This window comes from Lepidothrix coronata, unplaced genomic scaffold (genome assembly GCF_001604755.1).
Source record: "Lepidothrix coronata isolate B3197 unplaced genomic scaffold, Lepidothrix_coronata-1.0 Scaffold8, whole genome shotgun sequence".
Lineage (NCBI taxonomy): Eukaryota > Metazoa > Chordata > Aves > Passeriformes > Pipridae > Lepidothrix > Lepidothrix coronata.
In genome coordinates, this window is record NW_016690188.1 from 6087249 (window position 1) to 6101401 (window position 14153).

A 14153-nucleotide genomic window follows, 5' to 3' on the forward strand; every position below is an offset into this window, starting at 1 on the left:
GGCCGTGTGGCTACCAGGCTCCTCCCGAACCGCAGGGACTGGGGCACATCAACCCCACGGTGGCAGAGGGGCCGGAGGTGATCGGGGTCTTGGGTGATGTGGGGCCGCCGCTTCGTGCCCAGCCTCGGGGGTGGTGCAGTCATGTTGCCCTGCTTACGGTCCCCGAGGCCACCCCCGTTTGGAGGGGGCATGCGGGAGCTCTCGGCGGTGGCAGAGCATCACATCGGTCGTCCCACTGTCCCCAGGCTTGGCCGTGACCCCTCAGCGGGCTGGGCAGCCCGGAGGTGCTGCCCCTGCCCTCGGCGAGGGAGGAGGCCCCCGGACTCCTCCTCCGGCCGCTCAGGCGCCTCCAATGAGCCCCGGGGCACCCGGGCTGCCTGCCCTGCCCTGCCTTCCCTTCCCTCACCCCCTCCTTCCTCCATCTAAAAATGCGAGAGACCAGCCAGGCCGCCGGACCGGGGTTGCCTTCCTCCCCCTCTCCTTCTCCTCCCTCCCCGCGCTCCGCCTGCAGCTTCTCCCCGACGGTCGAGAAAGGGACCCCGCGGCTCGGCGGGGACATCACTGGGGTGAGCTGTCCCTGCGGGCCGGGGGGGGCTGCGCCATCCCTGTTCCCCTCCTGCCTTACGGTGCCCCGTTCCCCCACGACCCTGGCCCGACGCCCCCAAGGCCGGACACCACCCTCCCTTTTTTCCCAGCTCGGGATTCCTGATGGGATTAGGGGGGATTTGCTGTGCGTGAGCCGGGAGCTGCTAGGTGCTACGGATCCGGCTACCGTGCGGGGGGTGTTGCGAGGAGGGCCGGGCTCTGGGTGCTGGAGAGCGTGGCTGCTCCCGTGGGATGCAGAATCACTTCGCATCCACCCTGTCCCAGTCCTGCCGCTGCGGGGATGGGAGACGCTCATTGCTCAGGGGGAGATAGCCGGGTGCAGCACCCAGGGGTGCTCCTGAACGCTCCTGGGCACCCAGATCCTGGGGTGCACTGGGTCAGGGCACGGGCTCTGTTCCCCCGCGGCCGTGGGCTCTCTGCAGTGAGGAGCCCCAGCAGCCGGGGCAGGAGACAGAGGTGTTGGTGGGGGCGACGGTTTAGGAGATGGGTGCATGTGGTGTTTGGAGGGGGGGGGCTGAGACCTTCCCTGGGGACCTGCACCTTTCAATGGTGCTGGGCCACTCTCAGCAGCACCATTTGGGTGCCCCATCGAGGGAAGGGGATGGGTGTCCCTCCCTCCCCTTCCTGCCCCTTTCCATCTGCTGCCCACTCCCAGCTGGGGACAGGGTTGCCCAGGTTACTCAGGCTGGGCCCCCACCAGGGTAAAAAAAGCCTCACACCACAGCCACAAGACCAACCATGGGGAAACTGGATTGTCTGGGCTGGGTGCTGAGCACCAGCCAGAAGTGGTGCTCAGCTCAGGGCTCTGTCACACTGGGATCTTTGCTCTAGGCCAGGGTCATCCCTACTAGAAAAGGGACAGTGACCCAATACAGTTCATGACACATGATCTTGGCCCCTGGCTCTTCTGACCAGTGCCATGCTCATCCTTCCTCTTCTCTCCCAGCATCTCACTTTCCCCCTGCTGTCGGTCACCCTTCTGGTGTCTTTTGGCTCCTCCATGCTCTATGGCTACAACCTTGCCGTGGTGAACTCACCAGCAGTGGTAAGGGACAGGCAGCCTCTCTGGGAGCAGGGGAAAGGGCTCTGTATCCCTCCCTAGGAGGGTGGAGGGATTGCTACCCAGCATCCCCACATCAAAATGCTGACATTTTCCTTGGGCAGTCACCCATGGAAAGCAGCCCAGGGAGAGGAATGGCATGGGAGGGACACGGGAGGCTGTGTTTATGTACTCCAAAGTGGTCGCCCTGGGAAGGCAGAGGCTGGGGAAAGCTGGCCACAACCTCCTTACTCTAGCTCAAGCTCTGTCTGGCATCTTTAAACTGCCGTTAAGCCTCTCTGATGCTGACACAGGCTGAGCAACCCAACCAGCACATCATAGTCATCCTCTGTCATGTGTTGCCTAGCATCTCCTGCAATGCTGTTAAAGTCATGGCATCGTTCCTATAGAGCTTGTCTTCCCCTTTCTCCCAGTACATTTGGTGCCCATGTGTGTCTCTGCCCTGCAGCACATAAAGGCTTTCTACAATGCCACGTGGTCCCAGCGGTACGGACATGAGCTGACCCCTGGCCCCTTGACCCTCCTCTACTCCCTGACTGTCTCCATCTTTGCCCTGGGAGGGCTGGTGGGCTCCCTGCTGGTTGGGATGCTGGTGGAGCGATATGGCAGGTAAGGGTGTCATACGATGGGACAGGGTGATTGAGGGATGGGGTGGGACTGGAGGAGCTGCCCTTCTGCTTGTGCCTGCTAGGAATGGCGCTCTGAGCCGCAGTGCTCTCCTCGTCCTCCTGGCCGGCGGCTTCATGGGCTTCAGCCGGGAGCTGGGGTCCCCTGAGATGGTGATCATCGGTCGCTCCATCACAGGGCTCCACTCAGGTACGAGTGCACAAACCCTTCCTCACAGCTCAGTCCCCTTACAACCCCTTCACAGGGGGCTGGAGAAAACTTCATATTCCCCCCAGGCTCTGTGGATGGGTCTCTGGTACAAACAGGACACCTCCCTGGCCATGGGGTCCCTACTGTGGCTGACACTGGGCGTGGGGGGAGATGCACCGAGTCTCTAGCCAGGCACCCTTCTCCCCACTGCCTCTCCCATCCCAGTTGTTCCTGTCCCTGCCAGGTATCTGTCTCAGCGTGGTGCCCCTCTACCTGGGAGAAATCGCCCCCAAGAACCTGCGGGGTTTCCTGGGCCTCATGCCCAGTATCTTCATCTGCCTAGGGGTTTTTGCTGCACAGGTCCTGAGCCTCCCAGAGCTGCTGGGTGAGGTGAGCACAATATCCCAGCCCACATGTGCTGGATTCTGCTCTGCCCTTCCCATGACTTGTCCTATTTCAACTCCTCTCAGGACAGATTCTGGCCCCTTTTGCTGTCAGTGGTGGTTGTTCCTGCCTCCCTCCAGCTCCTGCTGCTGCACTGCTTCCCCGAGAGCCCACGATACCTGCTGATAGAGAGAAACGATGTCTGTGGAGCCACCAAGGGTGAGGGGATATCTTGGGGGAGACTGGCTCCAGGAGATACCGGGTGCTTCTCCAAGGTCTCCCAAGACCAAGGTGCATCCTTGTGGCACCCTTCCACACCCAGACCTCACAGCCCACCACAATCCTTATGGTTCAGTCCTTCCTCCCATGCAGTTGTGCCACAGCATTTCCATAGTGCCCATCACTGTGGATGAGGCTTTTCCCAAGTTCCTATGGATGCTGAGCCCCATGGGTCAGGGAGGTCTCCTGGGGAGGCTGAGTCAGAGCAGAGCCAAGCCCCTTCCCTGTGCCATACCGATGAGCATCTACCCTGGGATGGGGAGACGTGTGTCCGTGACTCTTACTCTCCCCACAGCACTGCACCAGTTCCTGGGGACCCCTGATGTACAGGATGTGATCAAGGAGATGAAGGAGGAGCAGCGGTCACTCTCCTCCATGGAGATGGTCTCTGTGTGGCAGCTGCTGCGGGACCGCTCCGTCCACTGGCAGACCCTCTCGGTGGTGGTGGTGAATGCCGGCATGCAGCTCTCAGGGATTGATGCCGTAAGCTCTGCATGGTCCTTGCTCCAGGACCTGGCTCTGCAGAGGCTGAGCTGAGACCTGGGAGCTCATTTCATCAAGTGCCCTATGGCTCCAACCCCTGCTCATGCTATGTCCCCTCCTTGGCAGATTTGGTTTTACACCAATGTCATCTTCGAGAACGTCGGGATCCCTGTGTCCCAGATCCCCTACACCACCGTGGGCACTGGTGCCATTGAAATCATCGCTGGGCTGATTGGGGTGAGTGACGGATGGACAGATGGACACAGCCCCTCAATGCCTAAGCCTTGTTGCCAGCTCCCAGCACCATCAAACAGGGGGGCTGAATGGATCCCCAAATGTCATCTGTGCCACAGCATAGATGTCCCTTTTCTGGTGGGACAGAGAGTTTGGCGGGGAAATGGGGATGGAAGATGGGATGAGACAGACTCAATTTGGGGGTCATGTCTAGAAGGGGTGGGAGAATTTTGGGGTAGCAGGGAGACTGGGGAGAGATGCCAGGCAAGGAGCAGGTTGAAGATGATGGAGAGGGCTAGAGGTTCCTTCTGGCTCCCACTTTCATTGTCACTCTGTTAGCAGAGCCAGTCTGCCCCCCCAGCCAAGCACTGGTCTGGTCCCAGACTAGCAGCTCTGCCCCCACAGCCAGCCCTCATTTAGCTGGAGAGTTAGCACTGGGCCGGGCAGATTTATGTCCCTTGTCCCATCTGCAAGTGTCACCCAGGGCCATCCCAAGCCACCTAGCACTAAATCCATGCCCTGACAATTAGAGAGATGGATGGCAGTGGCTTTTCCCAGAAAACCAGGAATGAGTGGGGGGCTCTCCCCTCTCCCCATAGCTCAACCCACTGCAGAGTGGGCCCCCTGCCTCTCTGAAGGGTGGCCCCTTCTCCCCTCCCCTGGCTGTGGGGCTGCCCCAGCCCCCCGGCAGCCACCCAGCATAGAGCCAGATTGCTCAGGAGCAGCCCCTCAAATGGCCCCCGATGGACACACCAAGATTGGTTATAAAATTACAGGCATTTGTTCTGCTGTCAATACCCTGCCTGCTCCAGCCGCTGCGCTGCCTGCCCACACCCTGCCTCTGCCCACTGCCCCACAAACACCCCGTGCCCAGCCCAGCACCTCCACCTGGCACTGGTGGGAATGCAGCCATAGGGTCACCCTAGTCAGCCCCGACCCTGCAGCTTAATGGGACTCTGTGGGACCCCTCTCCTGCCCCATGTGTGCTCACCCCTTGCACTTTACTTTACATGCCCCAGCCTCAGCCCTGGAGCTCTGAACTGGGGCTGCCCAGGAGCATCCTCCCACCTTCAGCCGGATCTGGGGTTCAGGGGTGCTCCCGTTCACCTTGGAGCTCCCCACCACCCCTCTGCTCTCCCCTGGCAGTGCTTCACCATCGAGAAGGTGGGCCGGCGGCCTCTCATCATCACTGGCTTCTGTGCCATGGGCATCTGCTCGGCTGGCATCACTGTCTCCCTGCTGCTGCAGGTTGGTCTGGCCACTGCCACCCCCAGGGCCACTGCCACTCCCTGGGCTGGGGCATTAATGGGGGCTGGGTGATGTAAGGCTGGGTGTCACATTGGGGGAGGGAGCATGCATAGAAATGAGAGGTGCACTGGCTCTTCCAAGTAACATGTTCCCTTCAAAGTTAAAGAGAAGGAAATTTTAGTGCAAAGAACAAAAAAAGGGAACACAAATTCAAATGAGAAAAGTCCTGCTGCTTCTGGTAGCTTTTCTGCAGAAATTGTTGTTACCAGACAGGCAGCTGTGAAATGCTGGGGGAGGTGGAGAGGTTTGCAGGGTCCTCCTGCTGTCTGCTCCCAGGGGATGTTCCCATGACTCTGGGGACATCAACATCACGAGCTACAGATCTCAGCTAAGGCTGAACCTCACTAGCTTTGCCCCAAACCACCCATTGCTTGTCTGCATCTCACTGATGTGTCCTGTGTGGCCACTGTCTCCAAGGGCCACCACCGAGCCAAGCAGCTTCAGCCCAGTGTCCCCTCACAGGCTGCCCTGCCCTGGATGCACTACGTCAGCGTCGCCTGCGTGGTCGGCATCATCGCTGGCTTCTGCATGGGACCAGGTGGGGCTGGGACTGGGGGAACGGGGGGCGATGGAGTGGGAATGGGTGTCCCAAGGGACCACCAGGATTTGCAGGCAGGTGACAGAACCTGAGCCTTGGCCCCGTCCCTGTGGCCAGGCCCTGGTTTACTGTGCTGCACCCCACAGGTGAAACCCCCCCCAAACCCCTCCAGCCCCATACATCCCCAGGGCACACTCTACCTCCTCCTCCTTGTCTCTGCTCCAGGACCAAGCAGAATGAAAGCCCTGGCAGCCTTCCTCAGACCTCTCTGGAGGTGCCTCCCATCACAGTGCGGCTGATGAGCATCACCCTGTCCCTAACCAAGTGCAGGCTCAAACAGCCAGGAGTGAAACCTGGACTGGTTTACTCAGTTGATGTATTAGCAGAGCTGCTAACAGATCTGTAATTCATCCTCAACCTAGACTTCATTCACTGTAATTACATCTTTAATTAGGATTTTAATGGCTCATTGTTCACAAACAATGATGAATAGGAGTTTTAAAACAAACAAAAAAATATATATATCTGTGTTCTGGGCGAGCTGTGAGTAAGAGTCCATCAGGGGCTCCACTCCTCCCTTACTTCTTAGCACTTGTTTTTTGGTTTATCTTTTCCCTTGGAGCATCCTTCATAAAGAGGTCCCAGGCAGCCCTGTGCCAGGCAATGGGGCTCCAGTCACGTCAAATACATAACAAATACAGTCCCTTGCCAGATTCCCATGTGTCTTGGGATGTCTTCTGGACCTTGGATTCTGCTCTCCAGCACAGGGACAGTCCTGGGACCCATGGCTGCTGGCTCAGTGACACATAGCAGGAGAGGCTGAGCCCTTCCAGGAGAAGTAGTCACGACCCATGTCCAGTTTTTAGTCCAGTAACAAGTTGGCTTGGAAAATCATTTCCACACACATGGAAAAAGCAGTTGGAAAATAACATTTCTGTGTCCTGTGGGAAATTCTGATGCTCAGAAATGTAGTTGCTTCTTTTCTGCCTAAATCAGCCACAGTGGGACAGAAGCTAATTGATAGAAGGAAATTTTCTGAACTGTTTTGATCAAGGGAGGCTGGAAAGGGCATTATGGAGGGTACCAGGAAGATTTTTCTTCATGCCTGTGATCTCTAGGAGATTTAATGTGTCAGCATTTAGAAAAATTATTGGAAAATGAGGATCCAGGTGAAATATTCCACCCTTATTTTGACTCAGCCTGAAACTTTCAGTCACGCACCTTGTGAAACTGGCCTCAGCACCCAGCAATGTGCAAGTGTGGTATGTCAGGGGGATCGTCACCTACCACTGAGACATATCCCAAAGGGAGGCCAAAGGCAGGACACTGGTCCACAACACTCCCCATCTCCTCCAGCTGTCCCAGCACCAGCAGTTTAAACTGTGAGTCTTGCTGGGCTCCAGCCCTTTGGCCACAGGACTGAGATGGACAGGACCTGTTGACCCCAGGGGTGCTCGAGGCACCTGTCCCCCATATCCTTGATCTATCCCTTCCCTCTGCAGCTGGTGTCCCCTTCCTGATGACAGCCGAGCTCTTCACGCAGTCGCACCGCCCAGCTGCCTACATTGTGGGGGGGTCCCTCAACTGGCTCTGCAACTTCACCATTGGCTTCATCTTCCCCTTCTTGCAGGTATCAGTCCAGAGGGGATGTGGAAGAAGGAGGGGATGGACAAGCCCTACTGCTCTCCCACAATGGGGTGCCAAGTCGGGCTTAGCCTGAGAGATGCTCATGCTCCAGGCTCAGCTCAGTGCTGGCTGGAGCCAGCCTACGAAGGGGTGATGAGAGGGGATGCTGTCTTGTGCCATACCCAGTTTGGGGGTGCCTGACTCTCTGCCCCATCCTGCTCTTATTGTCCCCAGATGTCAGCCGGTGCCTTTTGCTACCTGGTTTTCTGCGGTGTCTGCCTGCTGGTGGCCCTGTACGTCTACTTCATCATCCCTGAGACCAAGAACAAAACCTTCATGGAGATCAGTCACATCTTTGCCACCCGCCGCTCCGTCCTCTCCATCCCCGCCCATCTCAGAATGATGAGGCTCGATGGCTATGGGACCTTGGAGAACAGCTCCCTGGAGGGCTCAGGCTCCAGCCTGCCCTGATCTGGCTGGGCTGGAGGGGATTGGGATGGTGGAGGAGGCTCAGGGCTGGAGAATAAAGTGGGGGCCAATTTGCTCTGACCTGGTCAGCTCTGGGTCTCCCAGGACATGTCACTGTGCTGCAGCCTGTAGCCAGGATGAAGCACCAGGGTGGCACTGACCGCTGTGCATGACCCCCATGCTGGAAGAGATGCCCCCACAGAGACGAGGGCACCTCCTGTGACTCTCATCACTCCTGGGTATGGAGCCTTGCCAAGAGCTGCCCACATGAGCTGTTTAATAAAGACCATTGCCACCAGAGCCATCATTTGGCAAGTTCAACCTGGAATAGCAGCAAGCTGTAGTGTGCTGGAATGGGTGGGTGCTTTCCCAGTGCCAGGGAAGAGCAGAATGGGTTGAGGGATTTCTCCTCCTCCCCAGGGAGGCTGGAAAGGTCAAAGGGAGGGTGATCAGGATGTCTCCTAGGCTCTTGCATCTTACCTGGGTTGGTCATGCAAAGCCAGAGGCTATTGCAGAAGGGACGTAGAGTGGCTCTGAGCTGGGGGAGACTGTCCAGCCACTGTGCCCCTCCACAGCCTGCTGGAAGCCCCTTGGTGCCTGGCCTCGTGTGCTGGCCCCAAAGAGTGCTCCCATGGGACCCCTGCATGGTTTGCCCTTGAGGACAAAAGGATCCAGGATACACCCACATTCCTTTTCTGCACCCCATTAATTGCTGTGACCCCAAGGTGCTCTCCAAGCATGACGTCTCTCACGTCTCTGCCTTGAATCCTGAGGCCTGTGTTGCAGAGGGAGGGGCTGCCCTGTGTCCCAGGACTGCTGTGAGCATGGCAGTTGTGTGACCGAGGACCCCCACAGCAGCTCTCACAAACACCATGGGGTTGGGAGCTCCCAGGCCAGCAGACCCTCCAGGAGCTATGGTTTGCAGGAGAACTACAATATTTTGTTCTGGTAAGAGGTAAACCCCAGGCAGTGGGGAGGGCTGTGTGGCCAAACCCTTCTTGTGCTAATGCAAACATCATTTATTTTGTTGCAAATAATTTAGCCCTCTTTTTCCCCAGTTTCCCACCCCGTGATTGGCCCACAGCTTGCGTGTTTGGTGCTTGTGGTCACTTGGTGAGGAGCCCACCCTTCCTGCATCCCTTGGCAAAGCCTCTGGGGGTGGGTGGGTGCTGGACCCAAGGGGACTGGGCCATACCAGGTCCCCAGTGCCTGGTCCCATCACCTCCATCCTAAGCCACTAGCTTGGGACTCTCCTGCATCTTGAGCCATTTAAAGGACATCAGTCAAAGCAGGGGTCATGGCTCCACAGCATCAACCACTTCCCACTCTGCCTCCCTCCCGACTCCGCTGCTTTCGGCAGCAGAACAGAGCGGTAAATATGTGCAGCATTACATATGTATAATGGAGTGTAAATAACCCCAAAAAGTGCATTGTAAATAGACTCCAAGTTTATCCTTTATTAATGAGGCACTGAGTGCCCTGCTGTTTTAGAGCAGCGAGACTTTGATAATATCAAAACCTAAATTACACTTGTGTCTCTCATTCCCAGCAAACGACAGCATCATTTCAGGCCTCTTTGCCACTTGTATTTATTTATTCTGGTATTTATCTATCTCTCCCACCCAGCATGGGGGGCAGCTTGGAAGATGACCCCTGCCCTCCGTGTAGGAGGCAATGGCCCCCCTGGGACCAGCCCCCCCATTCTGGGGTCCTGGAACAGCCAAGGAGCTGGGGTGTTGCCTTATAGCCAAGGACTGCTCTGTTCCAGCTGGTGATAAGGGGCAGACCTGCGAAATGTGGGGTCAAGGCCCATTTTTGCCAGAGCTTCAGACACCACCAACAGTCCCCTCTTCCCAAGGACTGGAGGTCACTGGCCAAATTCTATGGTGCCCTTTGGATGCATTTGCTCCTGGGGACCCTTTTGAGGATATTGTGCCAAAGGACACATCTATCCTCTTTCCATCAGGACCTGGGGGTGAGGAAACCCTGTGCTCATGGAACACTAGCAGCTCATAATCTATTTTGTTGAAGCTATTGGGGCAGAATCTCTGTTTTGGGGCTGTCAGTCCAAGCTGCCCCTCGCCACTGCTCTGGTACTCCTGCAAAAACTGTATTTGGGCTTACCCTCTCTTTGCCTTGCCCAGGGAGGCATTCCCAGCCTCTCTGCTGCAGGCATCTCATGAAAGATATGGCTGGATGAGCTTTGAGATGCTTCTCCACGTCCGAAGCTGCTTCCCCATGTCCAAAGCAGCTCTCTGGATTCAGGCCTCCAAAAGCACTGGTTCTATTTGGTGAGGGTAAGGCTGTATTCTCTAGCAGTGTCCAAGCAGACCTCGAAAGACTGGAGAAGGTGTAAAGAAGAGCCTGAGAAATTAATTGGATGCCTGGAAATGCTCCTGATCCTCTTAAGGTTTGCAGAAATGAAGATGAAGGTAGCTATCTCCAAATGTGTAAGTGCCTTCTCCTGATGTGCCCAGTGCTAGAGGGTGGGTGAGTTTAAGCATTGAGGTATTCACATACCTCCAACATGGAGAGCTGGGGCTCACCCCAGACAAACTGGAATGGGAAAGAAGGCCCTGGCTCAAACTCTCCAGATGCTTTGAAAGGGGCTTCTCAAGGAAATGGTTAGGGCCCATGGGTGGATATCTCCAGATCCTTCATGTAAGCTCTCCTGGAGGGTGCCTGGCTCATGGTGAATGGTCACATCCCAGCTGGGAAGCTGATAAAGGCTTGCTGGACACATCTTGGTGTCCCTGTGCCATCACTGGGGCTTGATGGGGCAGCAAGTGGCCCTGGGCCATGGTCAGACAAGACAAGGAGAATTCATACCCTGCCGTTTCCCTCAGTCCCTATGGCTCCAGCAATGATGGGCTCCTGGAAGATGGATCCCGGGGACCCACCAAGCCCCTGAGGCCAAAACATTCTTGCACTGGTTTCCCCAGGTGTCCTAACAGTGAACTGTCCCTGTCACCTCAATGGGGATGCTTTCACTCCCCTCAAATCTTACCTGACTGCAGAGGCTCCATCATGGACCAGTTTTGATTGGGGTGAGGTTCCTGTGTGCTCTGCCTCCTGCCTTCTTCCATGTGGAGAAAGCAGAGCTGGGGCAGTGCCCCATTGCCCCACAGAGCTGTCTCCTGTCTCACTAAGATCATCCCTGCTTCCAGTGCAGCAGCCATGGGAGAAGGATGCTAGAGATAGGGAGCATTGCCTGGGGTCATGTCAGTTTGCAAATAGACCCTATGTCTGCAGCCGCAGCCCTGGATGAATTTGAGGGGTTTTAGGGGCTGATTCTGGAACCTGGAGGTGGACAAGAGGCTTGGCATGACCCTGAAATGCCAACCTGCATATCTTTGAAGCCAATTGTATCCTGGGCTGCATCACAAGAGGCATGACCAAGAGATTGAGGGATTCTGTCCCTCTGGTACACCCTTGTGAGACCCCATTTGGAGTATTGCATCTAGCTCTGGGGCCCTCAGCACAGGAAGGACATGGACCTGCTGGAGCAAGTCCAGAGGAGGCCACGAATATGCTCAGAGGGCTGGAACACCTCTCCTGGGAAGACAGGCTGAGATAATTGAGGTTTAGCCTGGAGAAGATAAGGCTCTTGGGAGACCTTAGAGCACCTTCCAGTAGATAAAGAGATTGAAAGAGAGCTCTGGAGGGACTTGTTACAAGGGCATGTAGTGACAGCACAAGGGAGAATGGCTTTAAACTGACAGAGGGTAGGTTTAGATTAAATATTAGGAAGAAATTCTTTACTGTGAGGGTTGGGAGGCACAGGAACAGGTTGCCAGGAGAACCTGTCGATGCCCCACCCCTGGAAGTGTTCCAAGCCAAGTTGGATGGGGCACTGAGTAACCTGGTCCAGTGGAAAGTATCCCTGCCCATGGCAGAGGAGGCTGGAATAAGATGATCTTTAAGGTCCCTTCCAACCCAAACCATTCTGTGATTCCGTGATTTACAAACACATCTGCAGACCTCAGCTACTCAGGGCCATTCAAAGCAGGGTAAAGCTGGCAGAGGAGCCAGCATGGTGTGGGGGTCCATCACCAGGCCTCTCCAGTTTCTTCTCCGGAGTAGTGGGACTGACTGTGGGGCTGCAGTAGCAAGGACATGGCACATCTGACACAGCTCATCATGGGGAGAAGCCCAGGCTGATGGGCAGCCAAGCTCCCGCCAAAGCTTGACATCAGTGCTCATGGAGGGTCTGAGACTGCAGGATGGGACCTCCTACTGATCTCCCAGTGTCCATACTTGGTGGCTCCACATCCCACTGGTCACAGCCTTGTGTGCAAACACAGCTTTGATAGAATCATGAAAGGGGCAAAAGCAGGGGAAAACTACTTCCCTTTGGATACAGGGTTTGTCCTGCCTGTCTGCCCCCCCCAGGGCCCAGGGGCAGGAATTAAAGAGGCCCTGGCTGCCCTTTGGGGTTGGCAAAGCTTCAGACAACGGCTTGAAGCTGCCCTCAGGCACCCTGGGATGTGAACCTGACAGGGGAGAGGAAAAGGTGACAAAGGAATAGGACACAGCGAATGTGGCTGCCCTGGACCCATGTACACTGCTCATGATAATAACTGCCAGGACACAAGTCACCTGGAGAGTAAAGGTTACACTCCCAAAATTAGGAACCCCCCAGACAGTGAAACACCCTCAGCTTTGGCATAGTGGATGAGTCTTTCAGCACTGTCACAGGGAATCCTCTGCCTGGGAAGGGTGATTTCAGACAGGATGGGTCCTCTTGGCACCTTCTTTTGTTTTTGCTTTGCCCAGTGGTGGCAGGAATCCCCAGAGAAGGGAACAAGGACATAACAGTAGTGTATATGTGCCTGCTCCAGGTGTCCCAGTCTCATGGACACGTTTGTTCTATGGTAAACCTGTTTCCCTCCTGGCTGAAAATCATCCTCCAGCACGGCCTCACTGGGCTGAGACCACAACTCTTATCTCCTAAAGTGCAGAGCCAGCTCCAGCCCAGCCTGCAGTTCACACGGGCTGTGGTCGTCTCTTTGCAGGTAAAAATCTAAAATGAGTGATTTTTTTTAATTGTGTTCTGGATAAGAGGCACTCATCTGAAACCCAGGAACCTCGGAGGGGTGGAGAACAGAGATTTGTTTCTTTTAAAAGCCTAAAATATTTCCTCGGCATCAACCCCACCCCCTCAACCTCTTAAAAAAAAAAAATGATGGACAATTTGAACAATTTGAGGGCACATTTGGGGTGGGAAGAAAGTGTTCGTTACTCTACCAAAAAAAAAAACCTCTGTATGAGTGCCTGCAGGTCCATGGCCAGGGCTCTGCTGGAGCAGGTCTCTGCAGAGGTTGAGGGGTGCCAGGGCTGGTCTGGGTGTGGGTGGCCGAGGTAAGGGTGCCCGGCAAAGGGTGCACACCAGCAGATGGCACTCCTAGAATTTATTGCTACAGCAAGCTGCCTTTTGGAGAGCAGTCATGTAGGAGATGTCCTATTATATGGGCAGTTGACTTTAATAGTCATTGTGTGCTTAAAGCACAGCAAAACAACAGTGGGAAAAAAAAAAATCCCCACTCCACTTGGATGGCCCTTTTCCCCCCAGCCCTGCTAGTCTATTTGTACAGTAAATTAAAAATATGAATCACTTCTCTCTACTGCCTCCCCAAACACTCATCCTGTCAGGCTCTGTGTTGTCTTCATTTGTATTACCTTAATTTAATGTTAATTATGTTCTTCATTTACAAAGAACAAGCATTTACACTCCCTGTCTGGGGATTTTCCACACTCGCGGTCTCCACAGACGGGGAGGCGAAGGGGAGCGGTGGAGGCAGCGGTGCCGGGGAGGAGGCTGTTAGCACGGCCGTGGGAATGGGGGGAGCAGGGATGCCACCCCCCGAATGAACTGGAAACGATGAGCACTATTGCCTTTCGATTTATGAAACCGTATCACTGCCTGTGCTTAAATCCCCCCTAATAAATCCTTTTTAAAAGGTCCTTGGCCAATGGAGGGCAGTGATTTATGGTGGAGAGCTGGAGTGGACAGAGGTTTGGTGGCAGGGTTTGATGCCGGGGGGTTGGGGACCCATCCAAGGACGTCACAGGGCTGGGAGCCTGGCCACTGCTGGGTAGTCCTGAGAAAATCTCCCAAGCACCTTTTCCCTGACATCTGCAGGCTTGTCAGATGCTGTCGGTGATGGGATGACCTGTAACCACAGCATGGATGAGGACTGCAAGTCCCTGCTCCATGCTTCAGTTTCCCCATCAGAACCTGGAGATAACTACCCCTCTCCCAGATCTACCCACCCTCAGTGCTTGCTGGAGAGCAAAAACATTGGGCTGCACTAACAGAAATTACTTGGGGAGAGTGTGTGTGTGTGTGTG

The 14153-nt window shown here is 55.5% G+C and overlaps 1 protein-coding gene across 1 annotated transcript; it reads left to right on the plus strand.

Moving 5' to 3' along the window:
• The first annotated feature begins 428 nt into the window (after positions 1 to 428).
• LOC108509850 (solute carrier family 2, facilitated glucose transporter member 9-like) lies at positions 429 to 8040 on the plus strand. Its single transcript, XM_017839446.1, has 12 exons — positions 429 to 566; positions 1553 to 1651; positions 2115 to 2275; positions 2358 to 2482; positions 2727 to 2872; positions 2953 to 3085; positions 3441 to 3628; positions 3755 to 3865; positions 5009 to 5110; positions 5633 to 5708; positions 7211 to 7338; positions 7569 to 8040. The coding sequence occupies exons 1-12, from the start codon at positions 429 to 431 to the stop codon at positions 7803 to 7805; spliced, it is 1644 nt and encodes a 547-aa protein (XP_017694935.1). The 3' UTR covers positions 7806 to 8040.
• Positions 8041 to 14153: the final 6113 nt, after the last annotated feature.

Coding starts and splice junctions, on each gene's coding strand:
- LOC108509850 (XM_017839446.1), top strand. CDS start 429: ATGCGAGAGACCAGCCAGGCCGCCGGACCGGGGTTGCCTTCCTCCCCC. Junction 2,873..2,952: donor TCCCAGAGCTGCTGGGTGAG/GTGAGCACAATA, acceptor AACTCCTCTCAG/GACAGATTCTGGCCCCTTTT. Junction 5,111..5,632: donor CTGTCTCCCTGCTGCTGCAG/GTTGGTCTGGCC, acceptor GTCCCCTCACAG/GCTGCCCTGCCCTGGATGCA.